Source organism: Taeniopygia guttata, chromosome 28 (assembly GCF_048771995.1).
Source record: "Taeniopygia guttata chromosome 28, bTaeGut7.mat, whole genome shotgun sequence".
Lineage (NCBI taxonomy): Eukaryota > Metazoa > Chordata > Aves > Passeriformes > Estrildidae > Taeniopygia > Taeniopygia guttata.
Window position 1 is genome coordinate 3,409,020 of NC_133053.1, and position 27,923 is coordinate 3,436,942.

Consider the following 27,923-nt stretch of genomic DNA (forward strand, 5'->3'; position numbering starts at 1 on the left):
CCAGCCCCGGGCTCGGTGCTGATGCGCGTCCGGTGACGCGGCGGGGCCGCTGGGCGGCGCCCCGGGCGCACCGGCGGGGCGGACCGGGCGCACCGGGCGGAGCGGGCGCAGCGGGAGGCGGCGGCGGCGGCGCGGCGGGATGGACGAGCCCAGCATCCTGCGGCGCCGGGGCCTCCAGGTGAGCACCGGGCACCGGCACCGGCAGCGGCGGCGGCGGGGCGGGGGCGGGAGGGGCGCGGGGAGCCCGTTCCCGGTGAGCCCGTTCCCGGTGAGCCCGTTCCCGGTGAGCCCGTTCCCGGTGAGGCCGTTCCCGGTGAGGCCGGGCTGGGGGCGCGGGTCCGCAGGGGGTGGGCGCTGCGGGGACGCGGGGGGCGGGCGCTGTGGGTGAGAGGTGGGTGCTCCGGGTGGGAGGTGGGTGTCGGGGGTGAGCGGTGGGTGTTCCGGATGCGGCTCTGCGAGGGGTGGGTGCTGGAAGTTGAGAGGTGGGTGCTCCGGGGGTGGGTGCTGGAGGTGAGCAGTGGGTGCTCTGGGTGCTGCGTGTGCAAGAGGTGGGTGCTGCGGGTGAGAGGGGGGTGCTCTGCGTGTGCAAGAGGTGGGTGCTGCGGGTGGGAGCTGGGTGCTCTGCGGGAGTGTGAGAGGAGTGGGCACTGCGTGTGGGAGTGGGGGGCTCTGCCTGGCGGTGTGCGAGAGGTGGGGGCTGTGGGTGAGAGGTGGGTGCTGCGGGGGCCAGGGGTGGGTGCTGTGTGCGAGCAGTGCGGGACAGGAGCCGGGCAGGCTCTGAGCCCCAGCTGTGCCATGGGATGTCGCCGGGGGGTACCCAACTGTGTGGGGGCACCCAAGGGTCCCTCCAGCCCAGCTCCCGGTGCCGGTTCGTGCCGAACCGCTGTGCCAGCCGCTCTCTGAGCCCCTCTCTAGCCTGGCCTTCCTGCTCCCCGAGGCAGAGGGGCACCCACCCATCCTCCTGCCCACCCCGCCACGCTCGGGGGGGCGATAACCGGGGACCCCCGGCTGGCGGAGCCGAGCGCTGGGCCGGGTTTTCCGGGTGACCTGACGCCTCCATCCCCATCTGCAGTATCCGGGGGGCCCGGGCGGAGCTGTCGGCGCGGTTGGAGGATGGCACAGCTCTGCCTTCATCCGAGCTGGCAGCTCCGCGGGCAGCTGCGCTCCGCTGCCCGCTCAGCCCGGGAGGGAGAGGGAGGGAGAGCCCTGTGCGGAGCCGCCTCCCCGCGGGGGCGGAGGGACAGAGCCACGGCCCTGGGCTTGGGGGCTCGTGCCTGTGGGTGTCACGGATGGACAGAGCCATGGCCCTGGGCTTCGGGGCTCGTGCCTGTGGGTGTCATTCCTGGCGGTGCCGGGAAGGGCAGAGCCGTGGGACCCGGCTGAGTGCCCACATGGGGTGGGAAGGGGCTCCCACCAGGGATTTAATCCCACAGGGCTCAGCAGCAGTCCCTGATGCTGTCCCAGTGCCATCCCCCATGCTGTCCCAGTGATTCTGGGATTCCCCCATCCCTGATTCTGTCCCTGCTGCCATCACTGATGCCACCCTCGGTGCTGTCCCGGTGCGGTCCCTAAGGCTGTCCTCACAGGGATCAGCTGATGGCTAATCCTGGCTCCCACTGGCACTTGCTGAAGGGATGTGCAGTGCTGTGAAGGTGTGACGGGCACCCTGTGGGTGCTGGCTCTGTGACATTACCCCACAGGGGTCCTCAGGGCCACTGGGGGATGCTCAGGGTGTCCCTGGGGACACAGAGTGGCCGGAGAGCCCCTGGCAGTGAAGGTATTGGGCTCTCTGAGCGCTGGCACCATAGATAGGAGTGGGTGAGCACGGGGGACAGTCCTTTGTCCCGCTGTTCCATCTGCACACAGCTGAGCAGTGAAACCCCCAGCGTGACCCTCCTCTGCCTCCTGCCCTGTGCAGGGGCTGGTGGCAGTGGCACAGCTCCGGGTGTGGCTGGGGACCCGGGCTGGGTGACAGCAGAGCTGGCTGAGGGTGCTGGGGGCTCCCGCTCCATGTAAGGACCCCGTATCCCCTTGCCCAGCCCGGGCCGGGGGTCAGCCCCTGCTGGGTGCACAGGGACACCCACACCCACGCCGTGCACCCACAGACGTGCCTCATGCCACCCTGGGGCACACATGCACCCGTGGGCCCGGGGCTGCCAGTTCCTGTGCACCCAGGCATGATGTCACCCGTTGCCGTGGCAATGCTGCTGCATCACTGCGTTGCAGCGCGCCCCAATCCCGGGATTTCCACAGGGGCTGCGTGGCGTGGGCAGCGGGATGGAGCACGGCTACCCCGGCCTTTGGGGGGTGTATGGGTGCTGCTGGGGGCCCCCACGTGGGTGGCAGCAGCTCCGGCCCTCAGGGAGCTCCGGGCCTGTGTCAAAAATGGGTCCAGGCTGCTCAGGGGTACGGTGGGCACAGGATCAGTGCAATGATGGGGCATTAACCAGCACCTGCAGCTGCCACATGTCCCTGCATCCCACGGTGTGCCAGGGCACCCATCAGCCTGGCCACGTTGTGCCACTCACGGTGTGCTGGCAGAACCTGTGACACTCTGTGGGTGACAGGTGGCACAGGTGGGGACCAGAGCAGTGCTGGAGCCGGATGGTGCCCATGGCACTGGTGTGGGTCCCTGTCCCAGCTGCCCTTTGGCCCTTTGCACCACCTGTGAGCAAACAGTTCCCACAAGGAATATTCCCAGAGGCTGGAAAATAAATAACCTGGGGCTGCTGGCTGCTTCCCGCTCCTGGGCTGGGGGGGACGAGGTTGGGGACAGGGTGAAGCCACCATCCTGGGGGCCATGGCCCAGCTGGGCACACGGGTGCTGCTCCCACTGTGCCATCGCTCCTGGGCCTGGCCATGGGACCAGCAGCCCTGGGGACACTGGGAGATGTCCTCTTGGGGTGGGTGATTTGTCACCATCACCCTGGGACTGTGAATGGGTGGACATTGGGGTGTGACAGCTGGGTGTGGCAGCGGGGATGCTGCCAGCTGTGTGGGGTGGCTGGCAGGAGGGGCAGGTGGCACCCCTGGGTCCCAGGGCCACGCTGACCCCACCTCGTGCTTGTCTTGTTGCAGAAGGAGCTGAGCCTGCCGCGCCGAGGAAGAGCGTAAGTCCCCGAGCTGGGCCACCCCGGGCGTGGGTGGGGTGTCACCGGGAGGGTCACACCTGGGGACACAGCACTGCCACCGTGGGTGGCAGCAGGGATGGCTGTTGAATGGCACCAGCGCTTGTTGTCCCCAAATCTGGGGTGGCATCATCATGTTCTCTGGCACTGGAGGGACCTGATGGCTCATCTGGGGTGTACCTGGATGTGCTGAGGTGTACTGGGGTGTACTGGGGTGTACTGGGGTGTACTGGGGTGTATTGTGGTGTACTGGGGTGTGTGTGCTCTGCTGTAGGTGTGTTGGGGTTCTAAGCATTATTGGCGTGTTCTGGGGTGTACTGGGGTGTGTTGGGGTGTTCTGAGCAGTGCTGGGGTGTACTGGGGTTTACTGGGGTGTGTTGGGGTGTTCTGAGCAGTGCTGGGGTGTACTGGGGTTTACTGGGGTGTGTTGGGGTGTTCTGAGCAGTGCTGGGGTGTACTGGGGTGTACTGGGGTGTGTTGGGGTGTTCTGAGCAGTGCTGGGGTGTATTGGGGTGTACTGAGGTGTGTTGGGGTGTTCTGAGCAGTGCTGGGGTGTATTGGGGTGTACTTTGGTGTGTTGGGGTGTTCTGTGCAGTGCTGGGGTGTACTGGGGTGTACTGAGGTGTGTTGGGGTGTTCTGAGCAGTGCTGGGGTGTACTGGAGTGTACTGGGGTGTACTGGGGTGTGTTGGGGTGTTCTGAGCAGTGCTGGGGTGTATTGGGGTACCCTGGGGAGCTGCTGCAGAGCTGCCCCGGGTGTCAGTGCCAGGGCTGTGCGGAGGATGCCCGGCAGGAGCACTGGGGCGGTGTTAGGGATGCACTGCAGCCATACCGGCACGGTTCGGGATCACCGGGGCTGTACCGGGGCTGTACCGGGGCTGTACCGGGGCTGTACCGGGGCTGTACCGGCATTGCCGTGCCTCAGCAGCGGCAGCGCCCCGGCACATCCCGGGAGCGATCCGGACCGGGGCCGCCGCTGGACCGGGCGGGCCGAGTCGGGTGCGCGGGGGCCCGGAGGCCGCCGTGCCGTGCCGTGCCGTGCCGTGCCGTGCCGTGCCGTGCCGTGCCGTGCCGTGCCGTGCCGCGGGAGCCGCCCAGCGCGGGGGCCGCCGGTGCGGCGGGAGCGGAACGGGAGCGGAGCGGGGCGGTGGCGGCGGTGGCGGCGGCATGAAGTCGCGTCGGGACAGGCTGAAGATCCCCTCGCTGACCTTGGAGTGAGTCGGAGACGGGGCAGGGCGCGCCGGTACCGGTACCGGTACCGGGGGAGGGCGGCAGGACCCTGGGCCGTGTCCCCGCTGTCCTCTGCGCTCCCCCTCCAACTCTGCCTCACTTTCCTCGCCTGACCCCCCGCCCCTGTCCCCCCACTCTGCGCCCCCGACCCCTCCAGCCCCCCAGGGGCCAGCCGCGCCCCCCATCAGCCGCTGACACCGCCGGCTCGTCTTGCCTTGCAGCTTGTCACCGAGCAGCCAGAGCCCGACCCTGCTGAGCCCCTGCAGCCCCTGCAGCCCCTGCAGCCCCTTACTAACCCTGCACCCCTGGAGGTAAGACCCCCCCAAACCCTCCCTGGGAACCGTGGCCACCTGCTCCAGGGAATGAGAGGGGAGAGGTGGAGATGGGGACAGAAAGGTCCCCTCCAGCAGGGATGTCCTGGGGCACCCCGAAAGGGTGTGACTGTCTTTGATGGGACACACGGAGTGATTGAATGGGGTCTGTGCCAACCCCTGCACACCCCAAAACCAGCCTGGCTGTGTTCTGCTACTGACCGGTCCATTTTGGGGAGCCCCAGTGGGGATGTTGCGACAGCAGCTCACACTCAGGCCCTGAGCACTCCTGGTGTGAAGGGGGACTTTGAGAACGGAGCAGGGCAGGGCACTGTGATGGGAGCAGGATGTTGAAGGTGGGGAGGGGCTGCTCCGGGGGGGTGGGTTCACCCCTGTGTCCCCCCTTTACTCTCCCCCAAAATGCCACAAGCCTGTTGTGGTGCCCAGGTGCTGGAGGTGGTGGCCGGGCCCTGCGCCCTGTGCCAGCTGCGCTCTGCCCCGGGGACAAGGTGCACCAGCTGTGCTGGCACCGCGCTCACACCCCGCCCTGTGCCCCGTGGCACCCGCGGTGCAGAGCTGCACCTGCCCGGTGCCCGGTGCCCGGGGCTGAGCCGGTGCCTCGGTGGCTCCGTGTGCCGGGAGAGCAGCTGGTGGCAGCAGAGCGGGATCCGGGACAGCTCTGCTGCTGCTCAGCAACAGGCAGAGCCATTTGTGGCCAGGAGGGCAGAGCCTGTGCCCTGCCTGTGCCCTGCCTGTGCCCTGCCTGTGCCCAGCCTGTGCCCTGCCTGTGCCCTGCCTGTGCCCTGCCTGTGCCCTGCCTGTGCCCTGCCTGTGCCCTGCCTGCTGGCACCCTCTGCTAGCCCTGCCTGGCCACCGCTTGCCCCGTAGCGACTGCAGTGTGTGGAAAAGCAGCGTGGCCTTGTGAGGCCTTGAGGAGTTTTTGGGCTGCTGGTGGTGACAAGGAGAGGGATGAGGATGGGGACAAGGACGGGCACTCTGTGCTGGTGTCTCATGGCTGCTGGGCAGGAGCTAAGGGGAAAGGTGCTGAGCCCCTGCCCAGCCCAGCAGGATTCAGGGCTGTGGCACTGGCCCGGTGAGTGTGGCAGTGCCATCGCACACAGCTCAGGAGGTTCTGGTGGCCCTGGTGTGCCACCACGCAGGAGGGTGGGTGGCACTGGCTCTGTGCTGGGATCTCCCTGGCTGAACGGAAAAGCCACTGTGGGTGGGAGGTTGCAGGGCGCTGCCAGGACTCTGTGGGTGCCCTCAGAGGACACATCCCATGGCTGGCAGGGCGCTCCCAGGAAGCCCCAGGCTTTGGGGCTGCCCCCGCTGGCTCAGGGGATGATGTTTGTGCCCCTCGAAGGCATCAGTAGCAGATGTTGAATCTCCATGGTAATCCTGACCCCATTTTGGGGTGCTGCCCTGTCTCTGTGGTAACCCAAAGCCCATTTTGGGGTGCTGCCCCATCTCTAGGCTAACCCCGACCCCATTTTGGGGTGCTGCCCTGCCTCTACGGCAACCTCGATCTTCCCTTGGGGTGCTGCCTCCCCTCCACGCCACCCCCGGCCTTGTTTTGGGGTGATGCCCCATCCCTACCGTAACCCCGACCCCATTTTGTCACCTTTCCGTGGTACCCCCCCACCAACCCGCACTTCCTCTCCTTTTGGGGGTGATCCCCCCCCATCTCCATGGAAACCCCGACCCGGTTTCGGGGCGCTGCCCGTTTCCATGGTAACCCCGTCGCCGCCGGGCGGGAAGGGGCGGGCGGCAGCGGGAGGCGGCGGCGGCGGCGGCGGGAGCGCGGCCCCGTTCCCGCTCCCGTCCCGCTCCCGTTCCCGTCCCGCTCCCGCCCCGCTCCCGCCCCGCTCCCGGCCCCGCTCGGTGCCGGAGGACGCGGCCGGGCCGCGATGTCGGACCCGAGCTGCTGGGGAGCCGCCCCGCCCGGTTACCGGGGCCAGCGGGCGGCCGGAGCCCTCCTCCAGCGCTCCAAGAGGTACCGGGGGGGCACCGGCACCGGGGGACACCGGCACCGGGGGCACCGGCGGGACGGGCTCCGGGCGGGAGCGGCGCCGGGGTGCGGGGATTGGGGGGTTCGGGGGGGGATGCAGCGGGGCGCGTGGTTTGGGGGCGATCGGGGTGTGTGGTTTGGGGGGTTCAGGGGGTTGATCGGGTGTGGGGTTTGGGGGGTTCAGGGTGATCGGGTTGTGCGGTTTGGGAGGTTCAGGGGGTTGATCGGGTGTGTGGTTTGGGGGGTTCAGGGTGTGGTTTGGGGGTTCAGGGGGTTGATCGGTGTGTGTGGTTTGGGGGGCTCAGGGGGTTGATCGGGGTGCGTGGTTTGGGGGATTCAGGGGGTTGATCGGGATGTGTGGTTTGGGGGGTTCAGGGTGTGGTTTGGGGGGTTCAGGGGGTTGATCGGTGTGTGTGGTTTGGGGGGCTCAGGGGGTTGATCGGGGTGCGTGGTTTGGGGGGTTCAGGGTGATCAGGCTGCGGGGTTTGGGGGGTTCAGGGGGTTGATCGTGGTGTGTGGTTTGGGGGGTTCAAGGTGATCGGGGTGCGGGGTTTGGGGGGGCTCAGGGTGATCGGGGTGCGGTGTTTGGGGGGGCTCAGGGTGATCGGGATGCGGGGTTTGGGGGGGACAGGACACGCCACGGTGCATGGGTGGGGGCACCGGTGTGTGTGACTGGCGGGGGGGATGTGTCTTTGCAGCGGGGGGCACACGTGGTGTGTGGGTTTGGGGGTCCTTACGCCGTGGGGGCTCTCTGGGGTGTGTGTTTTTGGGGGATGGAGCGGAGTGTATGGTCTAGGTGGGGGTGTGTGTGTGTGGTTTGGGTGGTGTCTGAGCACTTGGGAGGCACAATGGGCTGTGTGGTTTGGGGGGTCTGTGTGCATCATGGGGTGCAGCAGGGGGACGACAATGCATGGGGAGGGGAGCAGCAGATTGTGTGATATGGGGGGGCTGTGGTTTTTGGGGGGGTCTCAGCACTGGGGGGGTCAGATGTGTGTGTGTGGGTTTGGGGGGGCTGTGCATCACAGCTGCATCTTTTTGGGGGTGCTGAGCACTGAGACAACACCCTCCAGATCCCAGGTGGGGCAGGGTGAGGTGGGCTGTGCAGCGTTGGGTGGGTTGCTTGGGACGCCAGTGCCTTAGGGGATGTGGTTTAGGGTTCCAGGGCATTAGGGGATGTTTTGGGGTGCTCTGTACCAATCCTTAGTGTGTGGGGGGGTTTGGAGGGGGTGTCTTACATGTTTGAGGGAGGACGTACCCCTGTGACCCCCTGTGCCAAGGTGGACACTGCTGGAGGGATGGATCCCATGTGGCACATGGCCTGAGCCAGGGTCAGGGTCCCCAGGGTGCCTGGAGGGGTGAGAAGGGGCCAGAGCTCTGGGGGGGCAGAGAACTCCCATAAATGGGGTGCAATGGGGCTGCCCCAGGTCTCAGCTGCAAGGCCAGGCCTGACCCAGCCAGGCTGGTGGGACACGTCCCCAAGGAGGGGGACGGGAGGTGCAGAGCTGAGCCCCCAGGTGTGGGTGGTGGGGGCTGGGACCTCCACCCATCAGATTTGGGGTGCTGCAGCTGGCCCAGGCATCAAACCCTGCCAAGGCTTTGTGTAGCTGAGGTGTTTAATGGGTGCGGAGGCAGAGCAGAGAGATTCCCATTGTTACTGTCTCTCAGTGTCAGTGTGAGCTGGCACAAGGCAACACGGTTGCTTAGCAAAGGTATCCATCCCATCCCTGCCTCACCTGGGCTATGGGAATTCCTGCTGCCAGTGCACCAGGACGGGCAAAAAGAGCCTTTAAAAATTGAGACAAGACGTTGGATGGGGTTTTCCAACCGAGGATGGCCAAGCTGGGGGGGGCTCTGGGGGAGATGTGTAATTGGAAAGATGATCTAGGCAGTCATCTGTCTCCAGCTGAGCATGATGAGGCTGTAATTCTCATGAAGGGCAGAGGATTTGCTCTTCTTTCATTGGTATTCCTAGAATCCACGGTGAGGACCGGTCTGGCCTATTTAACAGAAAGCTTATGATGTTATTTAGTGGGATTAAGAGGTTTGAGGGATACTAATTTCCCGTGGGGGATGAGGAGATGGCCGGTGCAGGGCAGGAGAGGTGGTGGTTTGATGCTGACGGGGTTCTCCTTCTCCATGGATGGCTGTTCACACCTCAAACAGCACAGGAGCACAGCCCAGCCAACCTGACAGGTACCATTTCCTACCCACCACCGGGAACCCGCGGAGCAGGGACATGCAGGGACGCACCCCAGGGTGCTGGGCAGGTTCTTGAGGCTTTTTTTGCAGTACAAAGAAATAAATAAGTCTATACCTGACTTGCTACCCTGTGATTCCCTTTGAGGATTTAGGATTTCGCTCTTGGGAGGTGCCTGATGTGTTGCTTGGTGCTCCAGGGTGGGTTCATAGGAGCACCCACAGTGCTTTAGGGTGGGTGGGTGAGGGTGTGCTGGGGGCTGTGCCAGGCAGCGTGTTGCATTTCACTGTCCAGACCCTGGTCCCCATCCCAGCCCCATCCCAGCCCCATCCCAGCCCCATCCCAGCCCTGTCCCAGCCCCATCCCTGGAGGCAGCCGAGTTCAGCGCTCTCACAAGTCACAGAGCATAAATGTCATAAAGAAACTTGGGATGCAGCTGCTTGGTTCAGCGGGTTTCAAAGTTAAACATGAATTTATCCCACTGGAAAGCAATTTTTTTCCAGGACTCGGTGATCCATGGCACTTCCCCAAATCTCCAGGCACGTTAGAGCTGTTGGGGGGTATGGAGCCAGCAAGGAAGGGAGCTGGGAGCACAGACATGTGCTCTCAGTCACGCAGCAGCAGTGGAGCCGCCTGCTCTGCCCTTTGAGATTGTGCCTGTTCCCTTATCACCTCCCGAGCCCGCCCTGCTCCCTCCACCCCACACACACTTTGTCCCAAACTGGCTCTTTTCTGTCTGGGCCAGGCCAAGTGGCTGCACTTGGAGGCCATTTTCCATGGGAAAAAGAAGGCTTTTCCCCAGGCTCTGGGTATCTTCTTAGAGGTGAGGATTGGGGCTCTAAGATCACCCAGGTGCCTAGTTGCTGGCATCTGTAGTTTTGGAGAAATCCTGCACCAGCATCGGGCTGGCATCTACTCATGATGCTCTGATGTCCTGGCAAGTTTTAGGGCTGGATCCCGCGGGAGAAGAGCAGGAACTGCAGCCCCTTGGGGCACTTCCCTGCCTGGCCCTCGGTGTTGCACAGCCCTGGCCCCGAGCCACCCGTCCCTGCTCGCCCAGATCCTGGCAGGATCCCCAGGGAGTGCTCACGGTGCCCAGCCCAAGCTCAGGGAGCGTTTGGACAACGCACTCAGGCACAGCGTGGTGTCCTGTGCAGGGACTCCATGATCCCTGTGGATCCCTTCCAACTTCAGGATATTCTGGGATTCAGTGTGATTTACAAAAACAGTACTAAAATACTAAAATCTAATATTGATATCCAGCTGAGACAGACAAAAACCCTCTAACAGTTTAAAGTTAGAAAGTGTGTGTTTATTGCAACGGACAATTCCCTAATGCACACTGCAAAAATCACAGGTATTACAAAGCCTTTTTATTTACAGAAGTCTTGAACACATGAAATATGAATGCATATTCATATCCCTGTCACTTCCTCTGCTCTGCTCTGTATGCTAATTGTCAAAAAGGTTATTGAGCATGCGTGGTTCTGTTCTTTGAAATGAGTCGGGGTCCATTTTGGGGAGGGGTCTCCAAAATGAAGAAGTAAATTAAGTCTTCTTCATTTTGACTTTTCTACCTTTTCTATACATATGTGACAAATGAATCTTTGGTAGAACTTGTAGTTTCTTGCGTTTAACGGGTCCTTTAAGTGTGGGAAGTCTGCAGCTGTTTTTGTGTCTCTGAGATCTGTTTATCACATTCTGTTTCTCATGCTAAGCACAGCTACCCAAACATAAAGTTGACAAGCAATGAGTTAATAGATCCTGGATATCTTATCTAAGATCCAGCTACTGTTAAGTATGAACAAAGCTTATTTATCTATTTTTGCTAACTCAGCTACATCTAATTGAACTATCATCTTAACTTTCCCAAAATTCTTAATTCTTTAAAATTAAGAATTAAAATTAAGAATTAAAATTAAGAATGAAAATTAAGAATTAAAATTAAGAATCCATGTCTCAAGTGGAGCTGCCGGGTTTGGCTCCTGGACATCCCGTGCCGAGGCCGGGAGGTGCTGCTGTTCCTCCTGCCAGGCAGCCTCCCGAGGGCTGACACAGGATTTTGCCCCGGGTTTTGGGGTCACACAGGCTGTCACACACTTTTCCATCTCCCTTGAAGCGATGGCAGCGGCAGCGCCGCTGAGGCCAAGGCAGCCTCAGCCCGAGCGGCGCGGGAGATGCTGACAGCGATTTTCCACTCCATTTTTGGTACCAAACGTGCAATTAGGTGATGGAGGCAGAGCGGGCAGCAGCCCCAGCGCCTGCCATGGGGGCTCGGCAGCTCCTCTGTGTCCCGGGGCTGCTTTCCAGGCCGAGGTTTCCCTGTGGGGAGGATGGGAAACAGCTGGAGATGATGTGTCAGGGGAGGGGGGTTACGGTGGTGCAAGATGGATGTGGGAGCGAGGGTGGAGCGCAGCAAACAGGAAACATGGGCCTCGCTCTGTGTCACCATTGCTGCAGCTCACTTCACAAGAGGTTTGTTTTCACTTCCAAAATGAAAGCAGGGGAGCAGAGGTGAGCCCCGGGCTGTCCCCTCTGCAGGACACAGACGGTCCCTGTGGCAGTGCAGGAGTGTCAGAGCTGGCAGCTCTTTGCAGTCCTCCTGGTTCCTAAACCTCTTCCTGTGCCACTGCGGTGCTGGGCAGGGCTGCTCGTGCTGCCTCAGTTTCCCATCCGGCACGCAGGGCTGGCCCCAGCCTGTGGGTTCTGCTGTGGCTTTGCAGCTCTGCTTGGGGCTCAAGCCTGTGTGTGAGTGAGAAAATCAAACACCCGAGGCAGGAAAGAGAGTAGGGTTAGATGGGATGTTGGGCAGGAATTGTTCCCTGGCAGGGTGGGCAGGCCCTGGCACAGGGTGCCCCCCCTGGATCCCTGGCAGTGCCCAAGGCCAGGCTGGACAGGAGGGGTTTGGGGGGCCCCAAGCAGCTTCCCTGGTGACCTTCACACGAGTTGGGGCTCCTGGTTTTAGCTGCACTAAAACCAGAGCAGGGGAGAGATACCAGAGGGAGATGAGGGGTGCTGGATGTCAGGTGTGCAGCTCTGTCCATGTGTGTGGAGGTGTCTCCATGTGTCTGGACCTCTGTCCATGTGTGTGGAGCTCTGTCCATGCATGTGCAGCTCTGTCCATGGATGTGGAGCTCTGTCCATGTGTGTGCAGCTCTGTCCATGTGTGTGCAGCTCTGTCCATGTGTGTGGAGGTGTCTCCATGTGTGTGGATCTCTGTCCATGTGTATGGAGCTCTGTCCATGTGGGTGCAGCTCTGTCCATGTGTGTGGAGCTCTGTCCATGCGTGTGGAGCTCTGTCCATGCGTGTGGAGCTCTGACCACACCTTGGCTGTTCATCAGTGTCTTGTACACCCACCTGGAGCGACCTGTTGTGGATCACTGTCCTTTACACCCTGGATGCCACATCTGCCACTCCCTTCTGTTTTTGGGATCCCTGGAGAACCCCTTTGCTTCCAGCTCACCCCCTGAGTGCTGTGGGTGTTTGTGGCCGTGGTGTGATGTTAAAAGCTGTCCTTTAATTAGTTGCATCTGTGTGGGTTCCTGTTCCCAGCCCGGTGAGGAAACTCAGTGTCTGTGCAGAATCTGCAGCCCGAGGAAGCGGAAACAGGGGAAGGGGAGGGTCATCCTCGTGCTTGAGCTTCTGCTCTGTGCTGTGGATATTTGCAGTTTCCTCTTGGCAGAGTGAAAGAGAACTTACATGAGCCCTTAGTATTTTAAACGGGGTTGAAATGTGGCAGTGGGGTACAGCACGAGTGGGGAGCAGCAGTGGGAATTTTTGAGGCTGAGCCACTCTTGCAAGGCAGCCTTGGACTCAGGGCTGAAAGGAAAACTAAAATTCCTGTGAAGATTGAAAGCTTGTGAGCTGGGAGGGTGGGAATGGAGATGGGGATGTGAAGACCCTGCGCTTGTGGATGTGGCCTTGCAGAGATGTTCTGTGGGATGCTGGGCTGTGGTACCAGGATGGGATTTTGGGGGAGTTTTGGGGTGTCAGGGTGCTGGTGCTCCCTCCTGCTGCCATACAGAGCATAGCCCAGCTGGGGCAAAATTCCCACAAATTCCTGCTGACATTGCAGTCTCAGGGGGCTGGGACTGTCCTTTCTGCTGTGACATGGGGACCACCAAGGGCAGGGGGATTTATAGGAACTGGGAGCATTTTCCATGCACTGGGGCAGGTCAGGTTGTGGCTGCTTGGCATTTCCACTGCTTCCTCCTTTTACATCCCTTTTTCTATTCCTGCCTGGGGCTGTTGCCCAAGGGACCTCCTGCCCCTGCCCTCCCCAGCGAGCCAAAACCAGAAGTGGGACCTTGTTGGGACAGTTCTTTGTTAAAAATAACCCTCTCTGCCCATCTCCAGCAGCGCTGGGCCTGGGGATGGATCTTCCCTGTGGCAGGAGATCTGTAATCAGTGGGGTGACAGCAGCTCTGTTCCCTGGCACAGGAATTCATGTGCAAGCAGATATTTATGTGACTGAGCCCATCCAGCTCTGGCTGTCATGGATTCCCTAAACTGATTCCCTCTCTTTCTTCCCCAGTTGCAGAAGCAGCAATAGGAAGAGTTTAGTGGTGGGCACCCCCTCTCCGACCCTCTCACGGCCTCTCTCCCCACTCTCCGTGCCAACAGGTAAGGGATTGTCCCAGTGGATGGGTTCAGCATCTCCCAAAATTACCCAAATATTTTGTAGGGCTTCAGCACCTTGTTAGCAGCAGGGGACTGGCTCCAGGTGCCTTTTCCAGTGGCGGAATAGGTTGGGAAGTGCCTTAAACACTTTCCCCTGAAGGAGCAGCCCAAAGCACTTTGGTCATTGTACTGGGGTGGGTTTTGGGCTGAATTTCCCCCCTTTCTCCCTGCAGCTGGGAGCAGTCCCTTGGACAGCCCACGGAACTTCTCTGCCAGCACCTCCATCAACTTCCCCTTCGCTCGCAGGTGAGCTCCCAGCCCCAGTCCCTGAGCAGTAAATATTCACTTGTAAAGATCATTCCCCCACCAGGGAACTGTTCTGTTGATCTCAAGTGGCTTTTTTTGCTTTTATTTTTGCTTTTCTTCTGCCTGGTTTCCGGCCTGGTGGTGTTTCCTCTGCCACGACTGGTTCCTCATGCCACCCCAGCCATGCTCCTCGGACTGACAGGCAAGTACCAGGGATGGGCAAGGGCTGCATTTTGGGGAGGTGCCTGCTCCACATCAGGGACCTTTTCTAAGTGTTCAGGGCCAATCTGGACAGGACTTGCAGCAATCTGGCCAAGTGGAAGGTTTCTCTGCACATGGCAGGGAGTGGGACTGGGTCTTTGAGGTCCTTTCCAATGCAAGCCCGTCTGGGACTCAGTGATTCTCTGTTTGCATCCCTGCATGGGAAATTTTGCACCAGGACTGAGCTCCCTGCAGCTCTGGGAGAGGAAATATCTCTGTTCCCATCACACCACCCCTGGCCACGTGTTCACCCCCATCTCAAATTCCTGATGGATTCTCAGAAGATGGCCGGGGATGGATGCTCATCCAGGTCCCCACAGAGGCAGATCCTCCCCAGCTCACACCACCCCAGATGCAGCCAGCCAACCCTGTTTAACTAATTAATTAATTGCGCCCATGGAGGGCGGGTGGTTGATTTTAACCCATCGATTGTGGCGTGGAAATAAGCCCGAGGCTCTCGGGTGGTTTGCACACTTGTACCAGAGGGAACAGCCAGGCTGTGGGGTCAGGAGTTTGGGAGTGCTGGAGCTGGATGTGGCACCCTGCCAGCTCCTGCTGTCCTTGACCCCACATGGGAAATGGCAGTGGGAGGTGAAGGGCCTCGTCTTGACCTGGCTGTGTCCTCATCTCTTGGAAACATCTCCAAGAGGAAGCATTTGCCTGCGTGTGAGCAGTTCCCTTCCTGTTTATGGCCAGGCTCTGCTCCCCGGCGCCTGCTGTCTCAGGATGAGTCTTTGGGAATCCCAGTTTCTCACCAAGAAAACTCCCAGCGGGCTGAATTTTGCTCTAATTAAAAATCAGACTCTTGCAGGCTTTTGTTTTTTGCCCTATCTGAAATGGATTCAATGGAGCCCTAGCTCTGTTCTTTCACAGCGACCCTGCTGCCTGCCCCTGCCTCTGGAACAGCCCCCTTCACCTTCTTCAAAGCCCTTTTTTCACCCCATTTCAGCCCATTCTGAAAAGAGCTTTCAGGACTTTATTCCTCAAGCCACGCCTGTGTCCTGTTCCCCAGCTTTTGGCTCTGATGTTGTTGATTTGCATTTAGATGCTGGGTTTTTTCCCCTGTGTGTGACTGTTGTGTTTGCACTGGCAGGGCTGATGGCAGAAGGTGGTCACTGGCTTCGTTACCCTCCTCTGGCTATGGGACCAACACCCCCAGCTCCACGGTCTCGGTAACATTTGCTTTCTCATGGTAGCAGATTATAAGATCCTTAACCCCCTGATTTTTGGTGAAATGCCTCCCAAGCCCCATGGTGCTGGGTTCTAAAGGACCATGTGCTTTAGCTGCATCCTGCTTCCCAAGTGAGCTTTTAAGTAAGTCATAAGGCTTGGCTGGGGGGCTTGCAGCACCCTGGGGGTTGCAGTGTCCCATTACAGCATCTCTGGCTTAACATCATCCCTGAGGTTACAGCATCCCTGGGGTTACTGTGTCCTGGGGTTACAGCATCCTTGGATATCAGAGCATCCCTGGGGTTACAGCATCCCTGGGAGTTACTGTGTCCTAGGGTTAGAGTGTTCCTGGGGTTACAGCATCCCTGGGGTTACAGCATCCCTGGGCATCAGAGCATCCCTGGGGTTGCAGCATCCCTGGGGTTACAGAACCCTGGGAGTGATAGGATTGAGCTGCTTGGGATGCTGGAGTTACAAGGGATGGGGCTCAGTGGAGCTGAAGTGAGTGGGAGAATGGGGGATTTTGGGCTGGCAGTGAGCAGTGCAGCCCTCCCCAGACTGCTCCTCTCCCCATTTCACACTCCCAAGCCCGCCCCATGCTGCCTGTCAGTGTTTCCAGCCTCCTAAGAGCCTCCAAGGGATATTTCCCTCACGGGCTGGGAAGCACAGCCCCATCACTGATCTCCTTCATCCCTCTCTCTGTTCCCAGTCATCTTCATCCTCCCAGGAGCGCCTGCACCAGCTGCCGTACCAGCCCACCCCCGATGAGCTGCATTTCCTTTCTAAGCATTTCCGCAGTACGGAGAGCGTCACGGACGAGGAGGGCAGGCACTCGCCCTGCCTGCGCCCCCGCTCCAGGAGCCTCAGGTGGGAAGGAGCTCCCAGCACACGACTGGCTTGGTTTGGAAAGCCAGGTGTCTGCTAAGGGAGGCAGCAGCCTCCCCTGAAATGGAAAATGTAAACTCCCTCCCTCTGAGTTATTATAATTTTGAAATTAAAAGGCTCTCAGCAAAGATGTCGGAATAGAATCTTTTAAGGTTCTTCTTTTTAGTTTTTTTTATATTAGGTGCTTTCCAGTTGGGATTAAAAGTACACCATGATATTCTATAAAGACCTTGTAATTTACCCAGGGAGTGGAGACCTTTTTCATGTCCTCCATGTGGTGAGGAGGATCCTGTTGTGGACCTTGAAGAATGTGGGACAGGGGACCTGGTGTGGTTTCTCAGAGATCCCTGCCTCTCACAGGATTTACTTCTCCCACATCCCAAACTCTGATATGGGATTTCCCCTGGCAGGGAAGTGGAGAAACTTTGGCTTGAGGTTGTAGGTACTTCATCCCTGGAAATATTCAAGGTTGGGGTGGATGGGGCTCCGAGTGACCTGCCTGGTGGACGGTGTCAAAGTATTCCATGATTCTGTGATCCTAAGCTCCATGGTCTGGTTCTCAGCATCTTCTCAGCTGTTGGGATGTGGCATGGCTCTCCTGGCAGCAGGCAATAGCTGTCTCCTAGAGCTGAAGCTGGAGAAACTGGGATTTGTTCCACAGTAGTTGGTTTGCAGCCTCTTGCTCGGTTTTCTGAATGATTTTGGTGGCAAAGAAGGGATCACCAAGCAGAAGCCCAAGCAGTGGCCATCCTTGTATGACTTACCTGCTTTTAAAAAATAAAAATCCCATTTCTGGTCTCGGATCAGAAAACATCATCTTTGCTTGCTGGGAGTGGCCTTTGCCTCTACAAAAGAAAAACCAAAAAACCAAAAAAACAAAACAAACAAACAAAAGAACCCAAAAACAAAACACAAGGAGTGCAGGTGAAATGGGCATTTGTGGGCTGGAGAGAGGAAAATTTGGAGCAGGCATTGAGCCAGTGGCCATAGCATTGTGTGAGCTGATCCTCAGCTGTACCTGCTGAGCTCCACCTGTGCAGGGAGCCACCCACATTGCCCAGCACCAGAAGCTTGTGCTTTTTGCAGGGGATGTTTTGGTTAAATCCTCTTTTCCATCTGAAAAATCTCCCAACCCTCTTTGCCACCAGAGGCAGAGCTGCAGCCCTGCATGTTGCTGGCTGAAATTTAATTAAAATCAAATTAATTATCTGACTGGTGTTTGTAGGTAGTGAGATTTTCACCGAGGAGATGCCAGTTCTGCAGTTGGCACAGCAAAGGCTGGGGCAGGGCTGGGGCTGGTTTTAATCACCACGTTTATTATTTTATAGTGGTTGATGAGTTGCTGGCTGCTCCTGTGACTTGCTTTGCATAATGGGATCACCAGGCAGAGCCCTGGGAGGGGCAGTGCTGGGTGAGGGAAGGAGGAAAACCATGTTTAATGAAGGTTGCTGCGTCCACCACGAGGTTTGGTTGGGTTTTTTGTCTGCTGGTGAGCTGCAAAAATGGCAACGATAGCAGGAAATTGTGGGATCCAGAGGAAGGGAAAGATGAGCTCATTCTTCAAAGCTGAATGGATGATGGAACATCTCAGTTCTGGATTTCCAAGTGACTTGTGTTTGGGGACAGGGCTAAGCTTCCCTAGACCACACCCCAGGGACCTCCAGTGTCTGGGATGCTGCTGGAAGTGCTGGCCCAAGGCTGGTGGCTCCACTTGGATGAGTTTTAACCACTTGGAACCAGGAGTTAGGAGGAGGCACCAAGTTGCTCCCCAGGGGTAGTGATGTTTGCATAGATGTGAATGACTTTGAACCTCATAACGCCGTTCTCCTCCCTCTGCAGCCCTGGACGCACGAGCGGAACGTTTGATAATGAGGTGGTGATGATGAACCATGTCTACAAGGAGAGGTTCCCCAAGGTAACGGCCAGGACTTGGGGGATGAGCCTATTGGTGCCTCCATGGCATCCTGGCAGCACCTTCTCCAGAACAGCCTCTCCTCCCTGTGGGAGTGGGGAATGCATGGGTTGATCATGGGGGGTGTTGGAGACATAAAAAACCTGTGGTCTATTATCCACACAAGTGCCCCGTCACACAAGCAGGCAGAGGTCTCTGGAGACTTTGGTGGAACTTTTCCAGTCTTTTGGAAGCTGGTTCCAGGTGGGGCCTTGATGTGTATGTGGATGTTTGAGCTGCAGGAGGTGGTGGGATGAGATTCTGACTGATAAAACCCAGTGCAGGAGGTGGAAGGGTGAGATCCTGGATGGTCAAACCCAGTGCAGGAGGTGATAGGGTGAGATCCTGGGTGGTCAAATGAAATGCAGGAGGTGGTGGGATGAGATCCTGGCTGGCCAAACCCATGGCATGGGGACGTGTGTTCCTGGCCATCACCATCCACTCTGCCTTGCAGGCCACAGCCCAGATGGAGGAGCGCCTGCAGGACACCATCACAAACTTCTCCCCGAGCAGCACCCTGCCCCTGGCTGATGGGGTGCTGGGCTTCATCCACCACCAGATCATCGAGCTGGCCCGAGACTGCCTGGCCAAGTCCCAGGGAGCTCTCATCACCTCCCGCTACTTCATGGAGCTGCAGGAGAAACTGGAGAAGATGCTCCGAGATGTGAGTTCAGGGCAGTTCCCTGTCTGGTGCCACCTCGTGAGGCCACCAAGAGACACCTGGCTTCTGTCTCCATTCCCAACAGGCTCAGGAGCGTTCTGAGAGCGAGGAAGTGAAGTTCATTGACCAGCTGGTGAGGAAGCTGCTGATCATCATCTCCCGGCCTGCCCGACTTCTGGAGTGCCTGGTAAGACATGGGAGCTCCTGTCTTGTCTTTCATGGTCTGTGCCAGCCCAGAGAGAAGGCAAAGCCCCTGGGATATCCCTGGAAGTGTCCAATACCATGCTGGGCAGGGCTTGGAGCAAGCTGGGATGGTGGAAGGTGTCCCTGCCCATGGCAGGGGGTTGGAATGAGATGATCTTTAAGTTCCCTTCCAGCCCAAACCATTCTGTGACTCTGTGGTTTTCAGGTTTTTGGGGTTTTTTTGTTGATTTGCTGAATTTCTAAAGCAGTGACCTAGTGCTGTGGTTCCTGATGAAATAGTCATCTCCCTTAGTCGTCCTTCCAAAGCCAACTCACAGTGCTGCATTTTTTTCTTTCCATCACCCTTGACCTGAGGAATGACAAGGGAACAATGGAGCCTGTCCCAAATTACAGGTGTCACCTGCAGGGCTTAGAGGAAAAGTTTAGATTTGCAAAATCTCTCTCCTCAACTGTGCTTGGTTTTCCCCATCCAGGAGTTCGACCCAGAGGAGTTTTACCATCTCCTGGAAGCTGCAGAAGGACACGCCAAAGTTGGACAAGGAATAAAGACCGATATTCCCCGATACATCATCAGCCAACTGGGGCTCGTCAAGGACCCCCTGGAGGGTAGGGAAGCACTTGGGCTGGGGGCTCTGAGGTCTGCAGCAGGATGTGGACTCCCAGTCTGGCCACTGGTGATCACAATTGAGCACTGGGAGGTGTCAGGGAGACCTATAGGGCTGAGCTGGTGTCATGGTGGGGAGGTCACAGCAGGACCAGGACGATGGCCAAGTCCTTACGGCCAGCCCCACATCCCTTATTATTGCTTCCAACACATCCAGCAAAGCAGATTAAGCTCAGAAACACTTAATCCATGGCCCTGGGGGAGAATCATAATCCCTGGAGAACGCAGGAATGACTATTAAAAAAAAAAAAAGAATTATATAAATGTTTAACCTTGTGTTGAACCTCTTAACGTCATGACCTGAATTTCTCAATAGCTCAAGGAAAGCGTGTGGCTAAATCCCCACGGGGTCTCTGAGTTTGAGGGGAGAGTGGTTGGGCAGGGGGGGATTTTGGTGGGTGTTGAGCATGAGGAAAGTGAAAACCAACCCTGACATCTGCAGAAATGGGGCAGCTGGATCACTTCGACAGCGGGAACACCATCACACCGGAGAACGATGACACCTGTGAGGTGAGTGTGGTCCCACCTGCATGTCCCACCTGCTGCCTCCAGCTTCCTCCCACCTCAGCCCTCACCAGAGCTCCTTGCAGCTGTCCTAGGCTGGGAGCTGTTCACTTTGGGTTGTCCCCAGGGGTGATTGATGGGGAAGATCTCACAGACCCTCCTTTGGCTTCTTGAGCGGACAGAGCTCAGAGTGGGCTCTTGTTCTGCAGAGCATCTCGGGCTTCTGGTTTGGGGTTTGTGACTGGGGAGGGCTCTGGCACAAAGAAGCTTTTGGAGGTGGTACGTGATGGTGCTGGGTGAATTCCTGCCTGCATTAAAAACCTGTGTCTTTCTCAGAGCCAGCCTTCAATCCCTGTCCCGCGGAGGAAGCCCTGCGAGGGGGACTTCGAGACCATCAAGCTGATCAGCAACGGGGCTTACGGGTGAGCTGGGGAGTTCCTATCAGCTGTCTCCATCTGTAAATGACTCCAAAGCCCTTCTTTGTCCATGCCCCACGGTGTGGGGTGGTCAGTGCTGGTGGCTGGAGCACCTGTGTTGAGATCCAGCCGTTCCTCCAGGGCCGTGTACCTGGTAAGGCACAGGGAGACGCGGCAGCGCTTCGCCCTGAAGAAAATCAACAAGCAGAACCTTATCCTGAGGAACCAGATCCAGCAGGTGTTCGTGGAGAGGGACATCCTCACCTTTGCTGAGAACCCCTTCGTGGTCAGCATGTTCTGCTCCTTCGAGACCAAGCGACACCTCTGCATGGTCATGGAGTACGTGGAAGGTGAGAGCAGGACTCGGGGCTGCACGGTGCAGGGTGGAGGGGAGGATATCAAAGTCTGAGCGTCAAGGACACCACCTGGACATCTCCTGCCCTGCTTTGCTCCGGGGAGCAGAGGGAAGCACAAGGAGATGGTTTTGTGATCATGATCTCCTTGATGGAGGTGGTGGCCATGGTCACTTAGGAGAGCGTTTGTGCCCTACGCCTGAGGATCAGCTGCTCAGAGGGGCTGGCTGGGAGCCTGCTGGTCCTGCTCACCTCGCTGCCTTCCCTGAGCCCCCCATGTTCCCACAGGGGGGGATTGTGCCACCTTGCTGAAGAACATGGGCCCGCTGCCCGTCGACATGGCCAAGATGTACTTTGCTGAGACTGTTCTTGCACTGGAGTATCTCCACAACTACGGCATCGTCCACCGGGACCTCAAACCTGACAAGTGAGGCTGTGGGTCAGGTCTGAGCAAGGTTGGGCTTTGAATGGGGAAGGGCAAGCCAAGAGGGAAGGGCAGAATGGGTTTTGTTCCTCAGAGACTGGTTCTCTGCTGTTGCATCAGGACCAGAGGCCCTGGGGTGCGGCTGGTTCATCTCAGGTCTCCCCAGAAGCAAACAGCAGCATTGTGGGGTGTCCATCTTCTCTTGCAGTTTGCTCATCACCTCCATGGGCCACATAAAGCTGACAGACTTTGGTCTGTCAAAGATTGGCCTGATGAACATGACCACGAACCTCTACGAAGGGCACATGGAGAAGGACACGCGGGAGTTCATGGACAAGCAGGTACGAGGTCCTGCTGCACGTGGCTGGCCTGCCATCATGGGGATCCCAGATAACCTCGGGATTTGTTGCAAAGGTCACTGCAGAGGTGTCAGCCCCTGTTCCCACACAGGTGTGTGGCACTCCGGAGTACATTGCCCCCGAAGTCATCCTCATCCAGGGCTACGGGAAGCCCGTGGACTGGTGGGCCATGGGCATCATCCTCTACGAGTTCCTGGTGGGCTGCGTCCCCTTCTTCGGAGACACCCCCGAGGAACTCTTCGGGCAGGTCATCAGTGGTGAGTGTCAGGGGCAAGTTTGTGTCCTGAGAGCCAAGGCTCATTCTTTAACACGTGGGAACCTTCATTCCTTCCCGTTGCACTTGCTGAACAGTGAGGAGGCTCCTCAAGCTTTGACTTCCCACTTTGGGAGGGCCCTTCCCCTGCTGAGGCTCCTGGGAGACTTTCCTGTTGCCCAGAAGTGTCCAAACCCTTCCAGCCACCCCAAACCCCTTTTCCTTTTTCCTTGCAGATGAAATTATGTGGCCAGAAGGGGACGAGGCTCTCCCTGCAGATGCCCAGGACCTGATCACACGCTTGCTGAGGCAGTGTCCCCTCGAGCGCCTGGGCACTGGTACGCATGGCAGCCCCCTCAGGGGGTGTCCTGGCATCTTCATTCCCATCAAATTTGTGTGGCTTTGAGTCCAAAGCATGTCCTAACACGGGGTTCCCCTCAGAAAGGCTGCACAGGGCTCCTGTCCACCTTTTTAAAGCTGTTTGCTCTGTGTAGAGGACAGACTGTGCTGTTTGTTTGGGGTGAGAGTGGGAGCATCCTGGATCCTGCCCCATGCCCCTGACACGGGTTTCTCTGCCTGGCAGGAGGTGCACATGAGGTGAAGCACCATTCCTTCTTCCTCCATCTGGACTGGAACGGGCTGCTGCGGCAGAAGGCTGAGTTCATCCCCCAGCTGGAGTCGGAGGATGACACCAGCTACTTTGACAGTGAGGCCAAATCCATCTCTCTTCCACTTCTGCCAATCCATTATCCCAGCTGCACTTTGAGTGCTCCCACGGGGTATAAAATCTGCTGGGTGAAGCTTGTTGCTTTACAACCCAAGTGACAAAACAGATACAATCCTCTTTCCAGGCTGCTCACCCGTACCTGCTTCTTCCCCCCAAAACTCCCCTGGGATTTGGGGCTGGGCTGTTACCCTTTGGGTGTAGGTCCCACGGGGCCCAGGATGTGGGGTGTGGCAGGCTGGGTGACATCCCTTCCCCCTCTGGCTCTTGCCTGCAGCTCGCTCCGAGAGGTACCGTCACTTGGATTCGGAGGATGAGGAAACCAACGACGAGGAATCATCGGTGGAGATCGGGCAGTTCTCCTCCTGCTCCCACCGCTTCAGCAAGGTGCTCCAGTCCCTCCTGCAGCACCCAAAATGCTTTGGCACCACAACCAGCGCGGCTGTGCCGAGCATCGCTGTCTTGGCTGACACCACAGCGCCCAAATTCCCAAATTTCTGCTCCTTGCTGATGGCTCCTCTCCTTCTCAGGTGTACAGCAGCTCAGAATTCCTGGCAGTCAACTCCACGCTCAGCCTCTCCTCCTCTGACCGGAGTCACTGCGATGACAAAGAGGAGCGGTGGGACCGGCACTCGGGGGACGAGGACAGGAGCCGGCCAGTGGGCACTGAGCCCCGGTGCGTGGCCAGGGGGGCTGCACTGCTGGTGTGGGCTCTTGCCAGTGCCCAGGGCTCATGCCAGCACCAAGGGTTTGTGCCAGCACTGAGGGTTTGTGTCAGGACCAAGAGGTTTGTGCCGGGACCAGGGATTTGTGCTGGCATCACGGGTTTGTGATGGTACTGAAGGATTTGTGTTATTTCTGAGCGGTCAGTGGGACGTGCCCTGGGCATGCTGCAGTGGCTCAGTGCCACGTGCCTTGCCCACCTTGGGTTGTCCTGAGTCCTCCTGCTCTTCCCACGCAGCCTCCGCTCCTGGACATCGGGCAGCTCCACGCCGTACAGCTCCCGGCACGAGCGGAGCCGCAGCCCCACCGCGCTGCCCAGCACCCTCAGCCTGGACACCATGCCCAAGTTTGCCTTCTCCTCGGAGGATGAGAGCCCCTGTGTGGCGTCCTCCAAGCCAGAGAAACCCAAGTTTGTGGTGGGAGACTCGGACGTGGGGACCGGCGGCGCGGTGAAGCAGTCGGCGTTATCCGGTGCGTGGGCTGTGGGCACCACTGCGGGGTTCTCTGGGGACAGCCAGGGTCCTGCATGGCACAGGGTGGCTTCTCCACATCCCCAAACTCTCCCTCCTCCTCTCTGTGCAGCCGATCTGGTCAGCCTGAACCGCATCCGCCTGCGGAGCAACAGCACCGGCACCAAGAACTCGACTCCCCGGAGCCTGGAGCCGAGCGGGGGCCGTCGGCTGAGCACCCAGAAGGACTTGCCGGACAGGCAGAGAGCCTCCCTGGGCAGCCGTGTGCCCAAATCTGCCTCTGTCTCAGCCCTGTCCCTCATCATCACCTCAGGTCTGTGTGCTGTGTGATTTGCCCTGCTGCATGGCCACTGTCGTGTGGTTTTGCCGGGCTGAGCCGGCTCCTTCTGCTTGCAGATGACTTTGGTGGCAGTGCCCTGATGAGCCCCATCTCCCCTCACTCCCTCTCGTCCAACCCCTCTTCCCGGGACTCCTCCCCGAGCCGAGATTCCTCTCTGGCCATCGCCAGCCTGCGGCCGCCCATCATCATCCACAGCTCGGGGAAGAAGTACGGCTTCACCCTGCGAGCCATCCGCGTCTACATGGGCGACAGCGACGTCTACACCGTCCACCACATGGTCTGGGTACGTGCCCTGGGGTCTGGCCGTGCCTTTCCCAGTGGGAAAACCCCAGGAGGAAGCTGGCACCCAAATAAAACCTCTCTGTTTGGGCTGCAGAGCGTGGAGGAGGGGAGCCCCGCGCAGGAGGCCGGGCTGAGGGCAGGAGATCTCATCACACACGTGAACGGAGAGTCCGTGCTGGGTTTGGTCCATCGGGACGTCGTGGAGCTGCTGCTGAAGGTGGGTGACCACAGCCACTCTGCTCTCCCAGAGCACCAATTCAGCAGCTCCCTGCTGGCATTGCCTTCTCTGGCAGCTGAGGAGCTGGTCGGATCTGGTGCTACAAAGATTTGTTTTCCATCCCTCAGAGTGGGAATAAAGTGGCCCTGCGGACCACTGCCCTGGAAAACACCTCCATTAAAATCGGTCCTGCAAGGAAAAACAGCTCCAAGACAAGGATGGCGCGGAGGAGTAAAAAGAGCAGGAAAAGGGATGGCCAAGACAGGTAGGTAAAACCGGGATAAAATGGCATTTGTCCCGGTGTGTGGGGTACTGGGGGAATGCTCTGCATCTGCCATATCAGGGTGTCCAGTGGGGTCTGGTCCTGCTGCCACGAGGTCAGCAGACTTGAGATTAACAACTTTAAGGAGAAGCCAAAGTTATTTGTGTGTTCCCAGCAGGAGAAAATCCCTTTTCAAGAAGATCTCCAAGCAGTCGTCGGTCCTGCACACCAGCCGCAGCTTCTCCTCTGGCCTCCATCACTCGCTGTCCTCCAGCGAGAGCCTCCCGGAGTCCCCCACGCACAGCCTGTCCCCGGGTCCCACCACGCCGTGCCGCAGCCCCGCTCCCGACCTGCCCTCAGGTACCCCAGGGGGGGATATTGACTCGGGGCAGGGCAGGATGCTGCGTGTCCCTCGGGGAGGCCGCGTCCCTCCACCCCTACAGTGACCTTTTCTCTTTGTACGGCAGATGCTGTGTCCCCTCAGAGCACCTCTCCCTCCTCCAGCACCCCAACGTCACCCGCCGGCCACGTGCGCCCCAGCTCCCTGCACGGGCTGGCCCCCAAACTGGGTGGGCCACGCTACAAAGTGGGACGTCGCAAATCCACCAGCAGCATCCCCCCCTCGCCCCTGGCCTGCACCCCTTCCTCGGCCCAGCGCCCGCCTTCCCCGCAGCGCTCCCCATCTCCGCTCCCCGGGTACCCCAAAACCCCCCATTCCTTCCAGGGCAAGACCCTGTCCCCCCCCACCATCGTCCGGCAGAGCTCCCGGCCCCGCAGCGCCGACTGCCCCCGCTCCCCCCTCCTCAAGCGCGTCCAGTCGGCCGAGAAGATCGTCACCATCCTGGCCGAGAAGAAAACCGGCGGCGGCCGCAAGCTGGGGCTGGAGATGTCCACGCTGGATGGGGAGGCCATCGCGGAGGGCGACGCGCTGCCGCACCCCGGGGAGCACGGCTACCACCCCGCCAGCTCCCGGCTGGCCGAGCGCCACGACCGGGACCAGGAGATGGTGGTGATGCGGCGCCTGAACCTGTCGGAGCGCCGGGACTCCTTCAAGAAGCAAGAGGCCGTTCAAGAAGTGAGTTTTGACGAGCAGGAGACGGCGGCGGGAAGCGAAGATGGCGGCAAGAGTGACGAAGGGCAGGGCACAGCGGAGCCGCCGCCGAAGCCGAAGCCCGGCACGGTGCCGCAGATCGCGGTGCAAGGCTCGGAGAGCGACGAGCAGGAGCCGGCGGTGGCCGAGTGGGAGTGCCAGGGCTCCTACCCCATCAGCAGCACGGAGCAGCCAAGCAGCAGCATCTCCTTGCCGTGGTGGGATGGGTGCCAGCACCGGGACCGTGGCTCCCAGCAGCAGCGGAACTGTGGGCAGGGATCACCCGGCCACTGGCAAGTGCCAGCACAGGGCCAGGAGCCTACGGGTGCTCATCTCCCGGCTCCCCGGGGCGTGTGGAGCGGGGCCAAGCACGCCTGAGCCCCACGCTGGCACTAGGGGTGGTTCAGGCTCCCTGCAGCATCCCAGTGCCTCCCCAGCATCCCGTTCTGTGCGGCAAATCCATGAGAAAAGCATCCCCGGAGCCACTCTGGACCCTGGCCGGGCCAGCTGAGCCCCGGCACTTCGCCCCCCTGGAAGGCTTTTTGTACTCCCTGAAAGATGCTCATATTTTTATAGAGACGCAGGAGCTTTTCCGGCAGCGGCGTTTCCCCAGCTGGGCCCCAACCTCTGTGTACAGAAAGGACTCGATGCAAATATTCCTTAATTAATTTATTACTTTTTATAAGCTAAACGGGCAGTGCAGGACTGTCGCAGGGGCCAACCCAGCTCTGGGAGTCCCAGCCTTTCCCGTGCGTCTCCCAGCTCCCAGCCCACTGTTTTCTAACCCACTCGCTTTTCCCTACTTTTAAACTTCAAATCTAGCTGGAGACACCCCAGATCTCCTAAGAACCCCATAATTCTAATATTTAAAATGAAAACAAAACCCCAAATCCACAGCAACATCCCTGAAATGCTGGTGCTCCAGGCTGGGATGCAGAGGGGGGGATATCCTTTCCATATGGATCATCACATGATGAGCATACGGATCATTTTATAAGCTTATAGGAGATATAAAAAGGATTTAATTATTTTATTTGATGATTTTATAGCCACCTGGCTCCATTGGCCCTTCCAGGTGGGGAAAACTGAGATACTGCCCAGACAGGAACAGTAATGGGATTTTTAGGGTCAGTTTTTGCTCTTTCAAAAAACCCACAAAATCCCATGGTGTTGGTTGGTTAGCACACAGACACCTACAAAAAAATCCCAATTTATCTTTTTTTTCTTAAATCACCCCAACCCAGTAAGCACCTGTGCTGCTTCACTTAATTTGGGAATTTTACCCCTTTCTTTCCCCCCGTGTTGCTCTTTATCCAACAAACTACAGCTCAACCCAGCATTTCTCCCCCATTTCTACCGTTTCCTGGGATATAAACGTTTCCATTTGTTGATGCATGTTCGGCTTTCCCCCTCCACCGTGGTTTGGTGCCGTGGTGGTGACAGGGGGACATCCCTGGTTTGCCAACCCCGCTGCCGTCAGGTGTCACCGTACCCCCGGTGGATTTTTGGGCTGCGTGTTGGATTCTTTTGTGCACGTGTGGTTTGTGCCAGGCTCCGTATCCCGCTTCTCCCGTTCAACTGGTGCTGTTAAACCCCCCCAAAAAAACGAGCAACCAGAGCTGCTCTGTGTTTCCTTTGCTTCTCCCTCCACTCTCTGTATCAAGGTCTTGGAAAGGCAGCGGGGTTTTGGGGAGACACCGGGCACCCCCTGCCCGCTGGCACGGCGGGATGGGGGGCTTGGCTGCGCAATGGTGGCGTGGATAGGGTGGGAAGAGGATTTTTAAATGGGAATTGTCTTAAAAGCCAAGGGGACTGTGTCTTCCTGCCCAGTGCCCGGCTCTGTTTGTACCTTCGAGAAGTTTTATGTTGGATTAAAATTGTCCCTTGCGCTGAGTGTGGTGTCCAGTGGC

At 58.8% G+C, this 27,923-nt stretch overlaps 1 protein-coding gene across 9 annotated transcripts; it reads left to right on the forward strand.

The window, feature by feature from the left end:
* The first annotated feature begins 24 nt into the window (after window positions 1-24).
* MAST3 (microtubule associated serine/threonine kinase 3) lies at window positions 25-27,906 on the forward strand. 9 transcript variants are annotated; one of them, XM_072919306.1, is made up of 29 exons: window positions 26-178; window positions 3,079-3,110; window positions 4,579-4,668; window positions 13,409-13,497; window positions 13,728-13,800; window positions 13,982-14,002; window positions 15,155-15,233; window positions 15,941-16,098; window positions 17,956-18,031; window positions 18,522-18,731; window positions 18,814-18,915; window positions 19,406-19,538; window positions 20,039-20,106; window positions 20,437-20,522; window positions 20,658-20,866; window positions 21,158-21,296; window positions 21,502-21,634; window positions 21,744-21,909; window positions 22,142-22,243; window positions 22,489-22,611; window positions 22,907-23,016; window positions 23,160-23,305; window positions 23,591-23,823; window positions 23,935-24,135; window positions 24,219-24,445; window positions 24,539-24,661; window positions 24,790-24,926; window positions 25,099-25,283; window positions 25,391-27,906. In XM_072919306.1, the coding sequence occupies exons 1-29, from the start codon at window positions 140-142 to the stop codon at window positions 26,389-26,391; spliced, it is 4,491 nt and encodes a 1,496-aa protein (XP_072775407.1). In that variant the 5' UTR covers window positions 26-139; the 3' UTR covers window positions 26,392-27,906. The 9 variants fall into 9 exon arrangements, with proteins under 9 accessions (XP_041566852.2, XP_072775407.1, XP_072775408.1 ...); XM_072919307.1 differs by having other exon boundaries at window positions 25,102-25,283; XM_041710918.2 differs by lacking the exon at window positions 4,579-4,668 and having other exon boundaries at window positions 25-178; window positions 25,648-27,906.
* Window positions 27,907-27,923: the final 17 nt, after the last annotated feature.